The 17,000-nt window shown below is 38.9% G+C and overlaps 1 protein-coding gene across 5 annotated transcripts in view; it reads right to left on the reverse strand.

The window, feature by feature from the left end:
* Nucleotides 1–1,474, reverse strand: part of UNC80 (unc-80 subunit of NALCN channel complex) — a 218,111-nt gene extending 216,637 nt beyond the window's left edge. For all 5 annotated transcript variants that reach the window (XM_088842019.1, XM_055398557.2, XM_088842016.1 and 2 more), the window contains exons 1-2: nucleotides 1,383–1,474; nucleotides 415–463 (exon numbers count right to left, since the gene is read on the reverse strand). In XM_088842019.1, coding sequence (XP_088698145.1) covers nucleotides 415–463; nucleotides 1,383–1,474 — 141 coding nt within the window. The remainder of the gene's footprint in view (nucleotides 1–414; nucleotides 464–1,382) is intronic.
* Between the last annotated feature and the right edge of the window lie 15,526 nt (nucleotides 1,475–17,000).

Raw genomic sequence — 17,000 nt, forward strand, 5'->3', positions numbered from 1 at the left:
TTTCCCTCTGCTCTTTTCTCAGCTATTCCTCAGTACCTTCCTTCAAATCTTTGTTCAAGGGTCACATAAGCAGGCAAACATTATCTATCCACTGCTTCTAACATGAAAACTTCACCCTAGTTCTCTATAATTTCCTTTCTTGCTTAAATTTTCTCCATAGTATATATCACCATTTGGCTGGCTATCTATTTTATTCATTTATGAGGGTCCCATCCCCCTCCTAGTAGAATACAAACCCTTTATTTGTTTTGATTATTGCTCCATCTCATCATCTAGAACTGTGTCTGGCACGTAGTAGGTACTCGGTAATGTTCGCTGAATGAATTAACTTGTTTAGTCAGTACATTTAACATCATTCTTTCAAATTACCACATGATATATGGAAATACTCATTAAATGATGAATATCACATACCACACAAGAGGCTTCATATTGCTTTCCCAGTTTAGGCCTCAAAAATGCACTGAAAAATTAAGATAGATAATTGTTATAAACACACACAAAATTATTATTAGAGCAGCCTTATGACATTTTTCAATGGATAAGACGTGCAAAAGTCAAATTTCATGCCTCCCTATGCCTTGTTAATAAGCAGGTGTTAAACAGCTGACATTTGCTTTTTTATGTGCAATTACATATATGAAAAAGGTGTGAATTTCTACATTTTCTTTATCAACTCTTATCCTGAAGACTTTTTATCTAATTGGATTCTAAATTGCCAGTGGTCAGAAGTACTGCATTACTCATGTGTACAGTCTTACTCAAAACTGAAAAATGAACCCAGCGTGTGGGTTATGATTTTCAGAATCTAATTTCTTATCTGATAAATCTCTAACAATAATAATAATAATGGAAACCTTGTTTCCTGTTTATTGGAATAGGTTTCAGGTTTTGTTTTGCTTTTTCTGGAAAAACAAAATTCTTATAAAAAATGAGTCTTCTCAGAGGCTTTAACCAGGAAGATTACACTGGCTGGATACTAGCAAAAATGGTTAACAAGTGGGCATAGCAGATATTCGACAAACAGGAGCTGGAAAAACAACAGGTCAACGGGCTGGAATTACAGCAGGAGACGGAGGGGGAATTGGACACAGGAGCACAACCAGTCGTAATTATCTCCCCTAAATCCCCGCCCGCTCCTCCTAGGCTCTCTGCCCTCTCACCCCCCTAAATAACGTACATTGCCAATCTGCTTGTCGTCAAACTTCACTGAAATATTTTTTAAATGCGTGTTTTTAAGTGGGTTTGGAGAGCTTTCTTTCCAGCCCCAGAGAGGGAGCTGCAAGCTGTGGCGCGGCCTCAGCAGCAGCGACCACGACCCAGGCGGCCCCAGGAGCGCCCCCAGCCTTGGGCGCCCGCGGTGCGCCCTCTGCGCCCCTCACCTGGTTTGCCGCCACAGGAAGGTCTGGATGGGCAAGGGGATACCACGGCCGCTGTCTTGCTCCTGGCCCTCGGAGCTCTTCCTCTTCACCATGATGGTGGCTCCTGGGAGTCCTACTGCAGGACTCGGCGCTGGCTCCTCGCTAGCCGCTGCCCCCGCCTCTTCCTCCCTCGGCTCTCCCCAACTCTCATCCCCTCCTTCCCCGAGGCAGAGCACACTCTCTCCGCCCTGATCCCCCGTCCCTCTCCACTTCCCCCGCCCCTCCTCGAGCGTGGAACATGGCTGCAGGAGGAGGGGAGGGCTGGAGGAGCCGCTGAGCGAGGAGGGGGGCGCTCGGAGGAGCAGTCCGCCTCGCCGCCCCCGCGCCCGCTCCTTGCTTTCAGCACCTCCCACTGTGGACAGCGGCCCGCGCCGGACGCACGGGCGGAGACCCGCGCAGGGGTCAAGATGAGCAGACTTGGGATGGCCGAAAGGGTCCAAACTCCGCGTAGCCTCTTTAGCCCTCAGATTTCGGCTTCCTCCCTTCGGAACTGCACCCTAGGAGTGTCCCCTGTCCTGCTTCCCAACCTTGGCATCTGAAGAACTGTCAAGGTCTAGGGGAGGAGGAGCTTTGGGAAACCGCAGAGCAGTCGCTAACCCTGGCATCATTCGCACCTCTAGCAAGGAGGTCAGGAGTCCACCCTTGGGGTTTAGCAGAAGGAGCACATGAAAATTATTAGAAGTGTAAACCAGAAAGGAAGCAAGCTTGGCAAGGCAGAGAAAGCTTGAAAGTTCTCCGATGGGAGAATTTATTGTAAAATGGTAACCACAAGAAAGTAACCATGCTTGTTTTGCCAAAGCAGAAATATTGCCAAACCAGCAAGTTGTGGGTATCAATTATTACAACTAGAGAAAGAACATATGAATCATGCTGTTAGAAAATGTGGTTTATTGTTTATAGTCCCTTAGTGAACTTGGGTGACTCTATCTCATTGATAACTGCCATTTTACTTAAGTTCTCATAGTCAAAGCCCTGTACAACAGTTTATAAGTGGATTGTTAGATGTTTTATCTGGTAGTAAAACAAGTAGGGATGGGGTCAAGTGAAGCAGTTTGAGTGAAAAATTCATTGCTGTGGATTAAAATATTTGCAAGTGAACACAGCTGCACACCATTTTGAACAAAGATATTGATGTGAACTATGAAATGGAGAATCAGAAACCCCAGAGCCTTATCTCAACAGTAGAAATAGTTTCTGTTAACTACATGTGTGTCTACTTCATATAGAGAGAACTATACTGTATTTATTGGTATTTTCAGTCAGAGAAATAATGACTTCATTTAATTTATTGAACTTTTTTTTTTAATCATCATTGGACAAATAATTTTATAATTAGTATCAGCAACTCTGTCAGGAGGAAAAAGATAACAGTGATGTTTTATAACATCAGTGAGTAATTTCACTTCTTAGAATTATAATCATGCTTTTTTCAATAATTTATAAATACTTTCCATTGCTTAAGTCAAGTGCGTGTGTGCTCTGTTGTGTCTGACTCTGCGCAACTCCATAGATTATAGCCCGCCAGGCTCCTCTGTTTCATGGAATTTTCCAGGTAAGAATACTGGAGTGGGTTGCCATTTCCTCCTCCAGGGAATCTTACTGATCCAGGGATCAAACTTGAGTCTCCTGCATTTCCTGTATTAGCAGGTGGATTCTTTACCACTGAGCCACTTGGAACTAGGACAAACAAAAGAAATTTAGAGATAATCTACCTCTACTTCCAAATTTTACTGATAAGGGTCATGAGGCCTAGAGTTATAAAGTGACTTCCTAGCTGGCTAACGGTGGATCCCAAAGGAGAAGGAATCTTCATGATTCTTGACACAGAACTTATTTTTTTTTTAAGTGCTGTGCTTAGTCACTTAGTCATGTCCGACACTTTGCATCTCATGGACTGTAGCCTGCCAGGCTCCTCTGTCCATGGGGATTCTCCAGGCAAGAATACTGGAGAGGGTTCCCATGCTCTCCTCCAGGTTTCTTTTATAGGCTAGATGCTAAATAGGTTTTCTTTCTTGTGTCAACTCAGATCAACTGGTAAGGCCTTTCTGTTGCGAAAAACTGTGAAGTTAAGGCAGGTACTTTAAGACAAAACTGCTATTATTGATTAGTGCTGTCTGCTATGTGAACAGCATGGGGGAAATAACAAATGTTTGTTATGTCTTCTCAAAACTCTTCTTTATACACAATCCTTGAAGCTAAACTTTCAATATTTCTTCTGATTTGCTTGTAGCTGCCATCACTCACATTGTTATTTATGCTGTCAAAGGTTTTCTATTCTAAGAGAGGTAATATGTCTCAGTGGGCCAAATTTAGATTTGATCACTAGGAAATATGTTAGTCTCAGTGTTGGGATTGTCAATGAGTTTTCTTGAATTATTTCTCAATTTCTCATGTTGCTAAAAGTCTCTGGCTTCTACGTTATTACTTCATGGCCTGTTTGACTAAGATCTTAAAGCTGCCAGGGCAGGACTAAAGTTCTGAGTACAGGTTAACTCCAGTTTTGCTCCTCTTGAAATCATCTTTTAATATGAATCTTGAAATAAAGAAAAATAGATTCTAAATAGTTTATTCATATTTACTGAGTCTGTTTCATACACCAAACACTAATCTATATAGATTCCTGGCCATAAGAAACTCACAGTATTGAAGGGAAGACAGGCAAAGAAAAGTGTACAATTGGAGACGTGATACAAATTCAATTATAAACAAAGGGACAAGACATAAAATGTAGGCAGGAATCAGATGGAGAAAGGTTATGTACAGCAGGCTGTAAAGTTTGGTTAGGATAGAAAGACATTAATAGGGCAGTAAAGACTTCATATCCAGTTAAAAATTACTGATATGACTAGAATGGAGAGCTTATTTGAAATAGGCAAGATTGCATGTGGGCATCTAAGTCTGAATATTAGGAAAATATCCTATGAGATCCTGAACTAAGGACGTGACAGTAGAGCTAGAGATAAGGAGATGGTGGACTTGCAGAGGCAGAATAGATAGGACTTGATAACAAAGTGGGCATGAAGAAAGAAAAATACCACAATAGTTAAAAGCTTAGGAGTTCAGCCAAAAAAATTTCTACTCTAACCCTACCTTATTTAGTTATAAAGCCCTGGGAAAGGTTCTTCACTAAGATTTTCAATTAATAGTACTTTCTCCATAGAAATGTTGTGAAATTAATGTTAACACTTGTAAAGAATTTAAGACAGTCCCTGATCTATACTAAGCCTTCAATAAATATCAATTGAAACTCTACATTTTCTATTTTGAGCAACTGAGTAATGATGATCTCATTCCAAGAGAGATAAAGTTGGCAAGGAGAATCATGTTCTTATTTTATGAGTGTGTGTGGAAGCATTAATGAATTTTCCTTGAGTATCTATTGGAAATTCCAATGGATATCATGAAGAGACAGCTAGAACTATGGACACAGAGCTCAGAAAAGTTAACAGGGCAGGATAAATCGATTACATGATAGAAAAGGTAGTTGAAACCATGGAAGTATCAATAGGTAAAGTAATTCAGGCAAACGCACAGAAAGAGAAAAAAAAGATCCCAATTTGGAAGTATAGGGGACGTCAATTTTATTTTTTTGTCACAAAAGATGTTTCTGAGTGGTGACAGCATAGGGTAGGGTAGGCAAAATTCTAAGATGGCCCCCAAGATTCCTGCCCCCTGGTAAACATCTTCAAGTTTTTCATTAAAAAACATACTATCTTAAGTGCTGCTGTGAAACAATTTATATACCCTTAAAATTAAAAAAAAATTATTGATAGGCTTTATTTTTTAGAGAGGTTTTGGTTTAAAGAAGAATTTGCACAGAAGGTGTAGAAAGTTCTCAGCTATTCTGATTTTCCAGCCCACAGTTTCTCTTGCATTGATGTGGTACATTTGTTTTATTGATAAGCCAACTTGATAGGTTATTATTAACTGAATTGATAGTTTACATTAAAATTCACTCTTTATGCTGTAGAGTTGTATAGGTTTTTCCAAATAATGTCATCTATCCAACATTATGATATACAGAGTAGTTTCCTGCTTTAAAAATTCTCTCTGCTCTACCTACTCATTCTTTCCCATGCCTCCCCAACCTCTGGCAACAACTAATCTTTTCACTGTCTCTATAGTTTTACCTTTTCTAGAAGGTCTTATAGTTGGAATAATATAGTGTGTAGTTTTTTCAGATTGGCTTCTTTCACTTGGTATTTAAGTTTCCTCCTTGTCTTTTTGTAACTTGATAGTTCATTTCTTTTTATGGCTAAGTAACATTCCATTTGTATGGAGGTACCACTGTTTGTTTATCCTTTTTTTTTTTTTTTTGGGCCACACCGAACAGCTTGTAGGATCTTAGTTCCTCAGCCAGGGATCAAACCTGGGCCTTGGTAGTAAAAGTGCCTAAGCACTAGACCATCAAGGGAACCATCAGGGAATTCCCCGTCCATCTACTGAAGGAACACCTCGGCTGCTTCCCATCCTTGGCAATTATGAATAAAGATGTCATACGTATTGTGTGTGCAGATTTTTGATAGACGTAAGTTTTCAACTCATTTGGTAAAATTCCCCGGAGTGTAATTGTTGGACTATAGTTTAAGACTGATTATCTTTGTAGGAAACTGTCAAACTGTCATTAAAAGTGTCTGTACCATGGAAAATTTTTAAACAAGAGATTTGGATATGCTTATGGGCCAAAATTAAAGGGTCATTTTAGAAGGAAATGCTGGATATATTTGAGAAAGAATAATTAACAAAGTTCTGAAACACAGCTGGACTCATCATTCTTTGGTGGAAAAGTAATTCCTAAGAAAGGAGATTAAAAGGAAGAATGATAGAGGATAAGTTAGAAGGAAAAAAGGAAGAATGAGAATATGAGAGATCTCAGTCTTGATGGCCTATGTAAAGCTGTGAAGTAATCAATTAGGTCCTTTTTAAAGAATGATATTTAATATACAAAGCTGGATATCTGTCAGAAAATAGTAATAGCATATGTCATTGAGTACTTGTTATATGTCCAGGTTTGTTTTAAGTATATCAATTAATTGATCCAAAAAACTAAGAGAAAAATGAGATACAGAAAGGTTATATAACCTGCCTGAGGTTACACAGTAAAAGTGCTAAAAGAAACTGTGAAGTCTGGCTTCAAAGTTATACTGTAACTTTCTATTACAATATTGAGTATTGTGAAATTGTGAGGGTTTGGAAGAAGTGCTATGAATTATGCAAGTGAGAACTGCTTAAGGACATGTGAAAGAACTCTGCTAATTATTCTTAGAAGAAGAAGAGCTAATGGTCCTTTCCATTCCCAAATCCCCTTAAGGTAATTAGTCATATGGAGGTGGAAAAAAATCTATAACAAGCACTGTAAAGATCAGTGTTCAAAATTTTAGTGGAGAATTAAGATTACCATGATGGTTTACTTCTCATACCTCACTGAAAACCTCCAAACATTTTTTGCCTTTGGGTAAGAGATCTGCCCTCCCTGCATGGTTTTCTCTAGCTTGCTTTCTTTAATATATTTCTTTAAAGAACTAATTTAATTTGATTAATCATACCACTGAAATTAACAAACGACTCCATGATAATCACTTCTTATATTATCCTCTCACTGTGTAAGACACTGAACTGAATGTGGGTACCAAAGATGGTACCCAGTGATAGAGTGGCTTTGGGTCAGAAAAAGAATCTGGCTACAGGGCTTTAGGAAACACGTGAGAAGAATCTGCAAAAAGATCCAGACAGATTGTAACCAAATGTATGTCAGCCTTGAAGGTTATCCTCTCTTTTAAATGGAAGGGTGAATTTTAATAGTGGCCAAGTGCCAAGTTGTCAGATAAGTGTATAAATAAACATTCTTCGCAAATAAACTGAGCAGAGAAGAACAGTCTGGATTTTGGAAAATATTGCTTTAGTAAGCAGAATCCGGAATGCTGTGTAAGTATCTGTTAGTAGTAATATAAGCACTCATAGTAATTAATAAAAACAATTTTGGCAAGAGCCCGCTGTTACTCTGTAGCAACTCACTAGAATTTTAAGATGAGGCATGATTGCTGTTGTCATATGTCTATCAGTCAAAGTGTACAATGAATACATTGATGCTGCAGCTTTGGAATTTGAGGGGAAAGACCACATTTACTTTAAGCTAACACTCATTATAACCTCAGATATGCAGATGACACCACCCTTATGGTAGAAAGTGAAGAGGAACTCAAAAGCCTCTTGATGAAAGTGAAAGAGGAGAGTGAAAAGTTTGGCTTGAAGCTCAACATTCAGAAAACGAAGATCATGGCATCTGGTCCCATCACTTCATGGGAAATAGATGGGGAAACAGTGGAAACAGTGTCAGACTTTATTTTTTGGGGTTCCAAAATCACTGCAGATGCTGATTGCAGCCATGAAATTAAAAGACGCTTACTCCTTGGAAGGAAAATTATGACCAACCTAGATAGCATATTACAAAGCAGAGACATTACTTTGCCAACCAAGGTCCGTCTAGTCAAGGCTATGGTTTTTCCCATGGTCATGTATGGATGTGAGAGTTGGACTGTGAAGAAAGCTGATCGCTGAAGAACTGATGCTTTTGAACTGTGGTGCTGGAGAAGACTCTTGAGAGTCCCTTGGACTGCAAGGAGATCCAGCCAGTCCATTCTAAAGGAGATCAATCCTGGGTGTTCATTGGAAGGACTGATGCTAAAGCTGAAACTCCAATACTTTGGCCACCTCATGCGATGAGTTGACTCACTGGAAAAGAGTCTGATGCTAGGAGGGATTGCGGGCGGGAGGAGACGGGGACGACAGAGAATGAGATCGCTGGATGGCATCACCGACTCGATGGATGAGTTTGAGTGAACTCTGGGAGTTGGTGATGGACAGGGAGGCCTGGCGTGCTGTGATTTATGGGATCGCAAAGAGTCGGACACGACTGAGTGACTGAACTGAACTGAACTGAACACTCATTATGCAGGAATGGATATAGCCCAGGTGTCTTGGGCACTGTTAACCCAAATAGCTGTTGTCTCTAAGAAGAACAGTTCCAGTGGTCCTTCAGTGAGCAGAGCAAAGCTCCAAAGCCCAAGTTCATACTTTCCTGAGCTCCTGACTCTAGATTGCAAGGTTCTCCATGACTGACCTCATTATATACAACTCTTCCCACTCCACTTTGCCCTATGTATACTAGCCCTTCACGAATCTTATACCACAGGTCTGTCTTCTTCCATATCTTTTCAAGACTGGCACCTTTTCACCATTTAGGTCTCAGTCCAAGTATAACCTCATCATTTAAGACTATTGATTAATCTGCCTGAAATTGTCTTCCCTATCCTGTTCCAGAAAGCTATTATTTTCCCCTGTTTTTTTGCTTCATAAAATTTATCATTCTCTGAATGTTGTATCTACATTTTAAGGTTTGTCTGTTTCATCTACAGGATAGCAAGAGAATCTCTAAGATATTCAGGGGTAAATCTAACAAAAATAATTGATGCCATTGTGGAAAAGATACCATAAATTGTTCAGAGGCATAGAGATTGGCAAAAATACCATGTTCCTAGGTAGGGAGAGTCATTTTTAAATGATATTTTGTTATTCTTTTAAAAATGAGCTATCAAGCTACGGAAAGATATAGAGGAGCTTAAACACATATTACTAACTGAAAGAAGCCAATGTGAAAGGCGATAAACTGTATGACCTCAACTATTTGTCATTCCCTACGGAGACAGTAAAAATATCAGTTGCTGCCAGAGGTTAGTGAGGGAGGGGAGACAGATGGGCAGAACAAAGAGAATTGTTCAGACAGTGAAAATACTCCGTACTCTATTATGATGATGGATACATGTCATTATATATTTATCCAAAACTATAGAATGTGTGACATCAAGAGTGAACTGTAAGGTAAACTATGGATTTGGGGTGATTATAATGTGTCAATGTCAGTTCATTAATTTAACAGATATCCCACTCTAGTAGGGTATGGGGGATATGGATAATAGGAAAAGCTATGTAGGTTTGGGGGCAGTGGAAAAATGAGAAATATTTCAACTTTGTTGTAAATCTAAAACTGCTTTAAAAATAAAGTCTTCTAAAAAGTCTTGTAATACTATGCTTTTCCAAGAATAGAACTGCCAGCAAGGACTTAATTTATAAAATAATTTTAGAGACTAATGTGGCAATCTCTAGGAAAATTAAAATATATGCACAAAATTCCTGAAGTAGACTTTGGAGGATTTATCACATATATGAACAAAAAGATAAGAACAGTAATTACTCATCACAACAATATTTTGGTAGTGAATTCTCAGCATCCTATGCATATCCATGTGCAGGAGGATAAATTAGCTATGACATAGTCACATGATGGAATAGTACTATATATAGCATTTAACATGTATGAATTAGAGTTCCAGGTATCAACATGGGGAATTTTCCAAAATACAGTGCTGAGTGAACAAAAAACGTACAGAATTACAGTAATAATAACATCACAAAATAATGCTATATATATATATTACTTATAGGTAGGTATAATAACATAGTGAATATGTTTGACATCATCATTATTTATTTACTATCTTGTCCTGAGTTTCACCGAAAACAGGACTTGAAATAAAGGTTTCCATGTTGCCTCTTACTAGGGTGTGCAATTAAAGGGGTTAGAAGTGAACTAAAAATAGACAAGGTAGGGAAGGAGGAAAGCTAACAGGATGGTGCATTACCAAGTTGAGTACTACCTTGTTACAGGAGCAATTGATTGCTTGATCTGGAAACTGTTCTCTGAGAACCTGCTTCTCAGAATAACTGTTTGTCAAGAGAGTGTATCTACAGAAGGAAGTGAGAAAAGTGTATCTGGAGGTTTGGTTTTTTCTATGGAGTATTAGTTCCTTTGAAATAGGGAAGAACAAATCTGACTCCATATGAGATCTGTTTCTTTTACTTTAACCTTCATTTTCTATTGCTTTTGCTTTGAGTTAAGAATGTCACCTATAGCTGGAAATACACAGGATGGCCCATTCTCAAGCCTCTGACTGTTAAAACTATAACACTTTTCCATTCATACAGAGATACAAAGGTGCAGAATGGAGAATAACAATTGCCTTGCTGGAGGTTTACAGGAACGTTGTGACCTGACCTATGTGGACAGCTGCAAGAACAAAGAATTCCTACATCAAGAAATTTCTAACAACCAACCATGTCCCTCCCTCACCTTGTTTAAAAAAACATTACTGGAGTTTAGTTGCTTTACATGTTGTATTAGTCTCTACTGTAGAGCAGAGTGGCTCAGTTATACATGTACGTATGTCCCCTTTTTTTTGGATTTCCTTCCCATTTAGGTCATCACAGAACATTGAGTAGAGCTCCCTGTGCAATACAGTCTGTTCTCATTAGTTATCTATTTTATACGTAGTATCAATAACATATATATGTCAATCTCAGTCCATCCCATCCCCTCCTTTCCCCCTTGGTATCCATACGTTTGCTCTCTATGTCTTTAAAAATGCTTTGCTGAAAATCCTTAGAGCTGAGGGTTTGGGGGAGGGGCATGAGCCTCTCATCCTCTTGCATGGCACTGAAATAAACCTTCCTCTGCTCCAAACTCTGATATTTCAGTGTGTTTGGGTTCACTGTGCATTGAGCCCACAGTATCAGTGATACCTTCACACACTCCCTGGACACGTATATGTGAACACAGAGAGGCTCCTGCAGCATCTCCTGCTTCAGCATCCAAAAGGATTTCTGGGTTACTAGTAGTGTATGTGGCAGGGGCACCAGTCAAGGCAAGAGTCCAAATAGTATTGGTCTCTGCAGAAGTGATTACAGCTTGAACAAGTGGTCACTGGCTCTAGAAACAGGTGAGGCCAAGAGGATTCAATATGGCACTTAAGAAATGATAACCACTATTCATTCTTAAAAGCAAGGACCCTGGAACCTGGGTCCTTCTTGGATTCAAATACCAGCATTGCAGCTCACAAGCCATGTAATATTGAAAATACCACTTAACGGCTCTGGGAGTCAGTATCTTCATCTGAAAAACAAGAATAACAAGCATAACTACTTTGTACAGCTGTTGTGAGGATTAAATTAAACAAAGCAATATAGTTTCTGGTTCCAACTCGTGCATAACCAGTGATTAGTCTGAATTTTCATGGCATGAAACAACCATTTTATTGGGCTTATGATCCGTGAGTCAGGAATTTAGGAAGTCTCAGTGGGGTAGTTCTCGTTTAGAGTCTCTCACGCAGTTACAGGTAGTCATGAGATGAGACTGTAGTTATCTGAAAACTTAAATGGTCTATATGCCTAAGACAGCTCTCTTACATGGCTAACAGTTGATGTTAGCTGGGAGTTCAGCCCAGGCTGTCTGTCCACTGGAGCAAATATGCACAGCCTCTCCTGAGTGTCAGTCTCTGGGTAGCTGGATTTTTTACAGCTCACTTCACCCAGAGAGCATCCCAAGAGAACCAGGTAGAAGCTGCCTAGTCTTTTGTGATCTAGCCTCAAAAACCATGTAGCAATACTTCTGCTGCAGTCCATAGGTTATAAGTAAGTCACTAAATTTCCTCCAAATTCAAGAAGTAGCAACACAGATTCCACCCCTCAATGGGAAGAGTGTCAAAGAATTTGCAGCCATCTTTCAAAATAACCACAATATAAGTAAAGCACTTGGAACAGTGCCTGTTCTACTCTATCACTGGCATTATTCTTTGGATGTGATGCCGTAGGCTTTTAGCCTTTTAAATGAACACTTCTGTTGCTTAGCCTTTTTTTATTTTGTCTCGATTTTATAATTCATGATGTTTCTTCATGGAGTGACACTGGGGAAGATGGACAAACAACAATTCTGGTCATTATCAGAGCTGGTATTATATAAACCTTGCAATTATGTGGAGAATATGACTAGAGCATTTTCATTTAATTTTTTCCTTGCCACCTGGTAACTTGTTAGTCAACACATCCCTGAAGCACAGGGTGAGATGACACATTATCACTCACTGCTGCTTGTGGAGGATGGGGGTGGATGCTAGCTGCTGACATCGCTCTAGAATCCACTTATTTGAAATCACAACACATGAATGATCAGTCCCTTAATAGATCAGATCTCTGTTTTAACTTTAATTCATGCCAACCCTCTGATTCCTATCAATTGTCTGATAGCTCTGTTTCAAGAACACAAATACCTTTTTCTTCTACTGCATTAAGACAGGAAGAAATAAGTACCTTGTATTTCAGGTACGTTTCAATATCTTAAAACCTATTTTTGCTTGTTTCTAGTTTTATGAACAATCACATGTCTTTGGCTGAAAGAGTAGGAAAGCTTCCTGATACTAGAAGTCATATTTGCTGAGTCACTGTGTATTTATTTTCATTTAACATAGGTATGTTGAATATTTAAAATATTTTCAATTCTCAGGCTTCATTATTATGCAATTTGTTATATTGTGATGATGAAGATATTTATATTTTAACTTTATATTATGCTGCAATGTAATGAAGGGAGCTTTATTTTATTAAGGTGGAAATGCTAAGCAGCCCCTTAGAAAACTATCCTTCAATTTAATTTTCTATATGAAGTATATGATAAAATATTTCAAAAAATCTTTTATACCACCAATCTTAGAATCCAGAGATTCATGTTTTCCTAGAATCTAAACCATTTCTGCACAGGAACCAATTTAGAAGAAACTTTTGTTCATTTTAGAAAGCATGTCCTTTTAAAATGCAGAAAATGCAGTATCTGCACTTAATAGTCTATGGATATTTTCTTTCTAATGAAAGATTTGTTTGTGTGTAACTGGCCAAGCTTTCAGAAATAGTGTGTGTGCCCTGCAATTTGTAATAATGAGCATTGGTGTGAGGAGACCTGTCAATGCTGGGTTCCTTAGGAAACAACCAAGGAGAAGCAGTCTCGCTGTAACACTTCTCCAAACTGCTGTGTCACTGCTTTTACCCCTTGTTCCATCTGTTCTCTGGTTCAAGGTGGGAATCTGTCACAACTCAGTCATGAGGGAGCAGCACAAACCCCAGACCCTGACCCTCCCCTGCAAAGACAGCTTTCTCTGTTTCACAGTGAATACGATTATTTCTTGCACCCCAACTCCATCTGGGAATCTGCTTGCAGAAAACCTAGCAATGTGACCTTGGGCAGCACTAAATGTATAGCACAGGGAACTATATTCAATATCTTGTGATAAATCATAATGAAAAATAATGTGTATATATATCTCAATTACTTTGCTGTGTAGCACAAATTAACACAACATAAAATAAATTGAAAAAATATACATATATTTACATATGCATTCATATATATTGTATACACTATATTTATATAATGTAGAAAAGGTGACGACATAAAAAAACCGAAAAATAGAAGAATTCCAACTGTTATACAAATACAATTAATCAAAAAAAGTAGTGTTTACCATAGAAAAAGCAGGAAAAAAATGCCATAAACGAAAACACAATCCTCTAACTTCTGCCTTCAAGGTTTTGATCAACATTTGATCATAGATTAGGCATCATCCAAAATAAATTGCATGGTTAGTAATTATCAATGGTCTTTACCCTCTGTGAGAAATAATTCAAAATCTAATTTGACTACTTTGATATTTTTAAAACATGCCCACTATTATACAGATATGTAAATTTTAATGGAATTTTGATCGAAACTTTCATGGGTCTATATAAGTCTTTACATATTGTTGGAAGGGGAAAAAATGCTACATGGATCATCCAGTATGTTTTCTTCTGAGCTTATTTGGTTGGAAGAAACAGACCTATTCAGACTAGCTTAAACAGAGGAACACATGACTCTCATAAACACAGAAGTTGTGTTTGGGCCTCTGAAAGGGAATTAGGTGAGGACAAGGATGTGGCAAGGACCAGACCATCAGTTCAGGCTATAACCCCAAAGTTAGACTTGGCTACACTCTGCAGGTCTGCTCCACCTTCCCACCCCAACCCCACCATCCTTTTGCCTAGGGTTTAGCTGTCTTCAACTTGCAGTGTCCTTAGTGGTTCCACAAACTATGATGGAGCTGGGAGTAGAAAGATCATGTTCTAAACCATGATTATTTATGACAGCAGGAACTGTGGACAGAAGGGGCAGACCCACTTTGAATCTCTGTGAGAGTCAGGCCATGAGTGACTGATTCAGAATAAGAGGACAGCAGAGAAGGCAGCTGCCTAGTCTTTTCAAATATGAGAGGCTCCATCTGGGTGTGGAATGAGAAGTCTGGACTTGGGGTTAGAAAACCTGTTCAACTCGAGTTCTTTCAGTTCTAGCTGTCTTCTGTATAGTACAATGCTATTTTATATCAGTTTTCACTACAGAAAATGTGGCAAGAATATATACTCTACAGGATTGATTTAAAGGATTAAATAAATTGTTGAGAAAACTTTCTTCACCAGATGGTCAATACTGAAATCGGACTGATTATATTCTTTGCAGTCGAAGATGGAGAAGTTCTATATAGTCAGCAAAAACAAGACCGGGAGCTGACTGTGGCTCAGATCATGAACATCTTATTGCAGAATTCAGACTTAAGATTGAAGAAAGTAAGGAAAACCACTAGACCATTAAGGTATGTCCTCAATCAAATTCCTTACAATTATACAGTGAAAGTGACAAATAAATTCAAGGGATTAGATCTGATAGAGTGCCTGAAGAACTATGAACAGAGGTTCTAACATTGTACAGGAGGAAATGATCAAAACCATCCCCAAATAAAGAAATGCAAAAAGACAAAATGGTTGTCTGAGGACTTACAAATAGCTGAGAAAAGAAGAGAAGCTAAAGGCAAAGGAGTAAAGGAAAGATATTCACTTGAATGCAGAGTTTCAAAGAATAACAAGGAGAGATAAGAAAGCTTTGCTAAGTGATCAATGCAAAAAAATAGAGGAAAACAATAGAATGGTAAAGACAAAAGATCTCTTCAAGAAAATTAGAGATACTAAGGGAACGTTTCATGAAAAGATGGGCACAATAAAGGACAGAAATGGTATAGACCTTACAGAAGCACAAGATATTAAGAAGCGGTGGCAAAAATACACAGAAGATCTATACAAAAAAGATCTTCATGGCCCAGATAACTACAATGGTGTGACCACTCACCTAGAGCCAAACATTTCCTTGAGTGTGAAATCAAGTGGGCCTTAGGAAGCATCACTATGAACAAAGCTAGTGGAGGTGATGGAATTGCAGTTGAGCTATTTCAAATCCTGAAAGATGATGCTGTGAAAGTGCTGCACTCAATATGCCAGAAAATTTGGAAAACTCAGCAGTGGCCACAGGACTGGAAAAGGTCAGTTTTCATTCTAATCCCAATGAAAAGTGAATGTGGAAGTAAAGTTGCTCAGTCGTGTCCAACTCTTTGCGACCCCATGGACCGTAACCTACTAGGTTCTCTGTCAATGAGATTTTCCAGGAAAGAGTACTGGAGTGGGTTGCCATTTCCTTCTCCAGGGGATCGAACCCAGGTCTCCCGCATTGCAGGCAGACGCTTTAGCCTCTGAGCCACCACCAGGGTGGCCCAATCCCAAAGAAAGGCGATGCCAAAGAATGCTCAAACTACTGCACAGTTGCACTCATCCTACACGCTAGGAAAGTAATGCTCAAAATTCTCCAAGCCAGGCTTCAACAGTATGAACCGTGAACTTCCAGATGTTCAAGCTGGATTTGGAAAAGGCAGAGGAACCAAAATCAAATTGCCAGCATCCACTGGATCATGAAAAAATCAAGAGAATTCCAGAAGAACATCTACTTCTGCCTCATTGACTACACCTAAGCCTATGACTGTGAATCATGACAAACTGTGGAAAATTCTTAAAGAGAAGGGAATACCACACAATCTTACTTGCCTCCTGAGAAAACTGTATGCAAGTCAAGAAGCAACAGTTCGAACCAGACATGGAACAACAGAATGGTTCCCAATTGGGAAAGGAGTATGTCAAGGCTGTATATTGCCACCTTGCTTATTTAACTTATATGCATATTATATCATGTGAAATGCCAGGCTGGATGAAGCACAAGCTGGAATCAAGATTGCAGGGAGAAATATCAAGAACCTCAGATATGCAGATGACACTAACCTTATGACAGAAAGTGAAGAGAAACTAAATAGACTTTTGATGAAAGTGTAAGAGGAGAGTGAAAAAGTTGGTTTAAAACTCAACATTCAGAAAACTAAGATCATGGCACCTGGTCCCATCATTTCACGACAAACAGATGGGGAAACAATGGAAACAGTGACAGAGTTTATTTTCTTGGGCTCCAAAATCACTGTAGATGGTGACTGCAGGCATGAAATTAAAAGATGCTTGATCCTTGGAAGAAAAGCTGTGACCAACCTAGAGAGCATATTAAAAGCAGAGACGTTACTTTGCCAACAAGGGTTTATCTAGTCAAAGCTATGGTTTTTCCAGTAGTCATGTATGGATGTGAGAATTGGACCATAAAGAAAGCTGAGTACTGAAGAATTGATGCTTTTGAACTGTGGAGTTTGAGAAGACTCTTGAGAGTCCCTTGGACTGCAAGGAGATCCAACCAGTCAATCCTAAAGGAAATCAGTCCTTAATATTCATTGGAAGGACTGATGC

The sequence above is a fragment of the Moschus berezovskii genome, chromosome 2, assembly GCF_049115385.1.
Source record: "Moschus berezovskii isolate FMDL1 chromosome 2, NW_MosBer_1.0, whole genome shotgun sequence".
NCBI lineage: Eukaryota > Metazoa > Chordata > Mammalia > Artiodactyla > Moschidae > Moschus > Moschus berezovskii.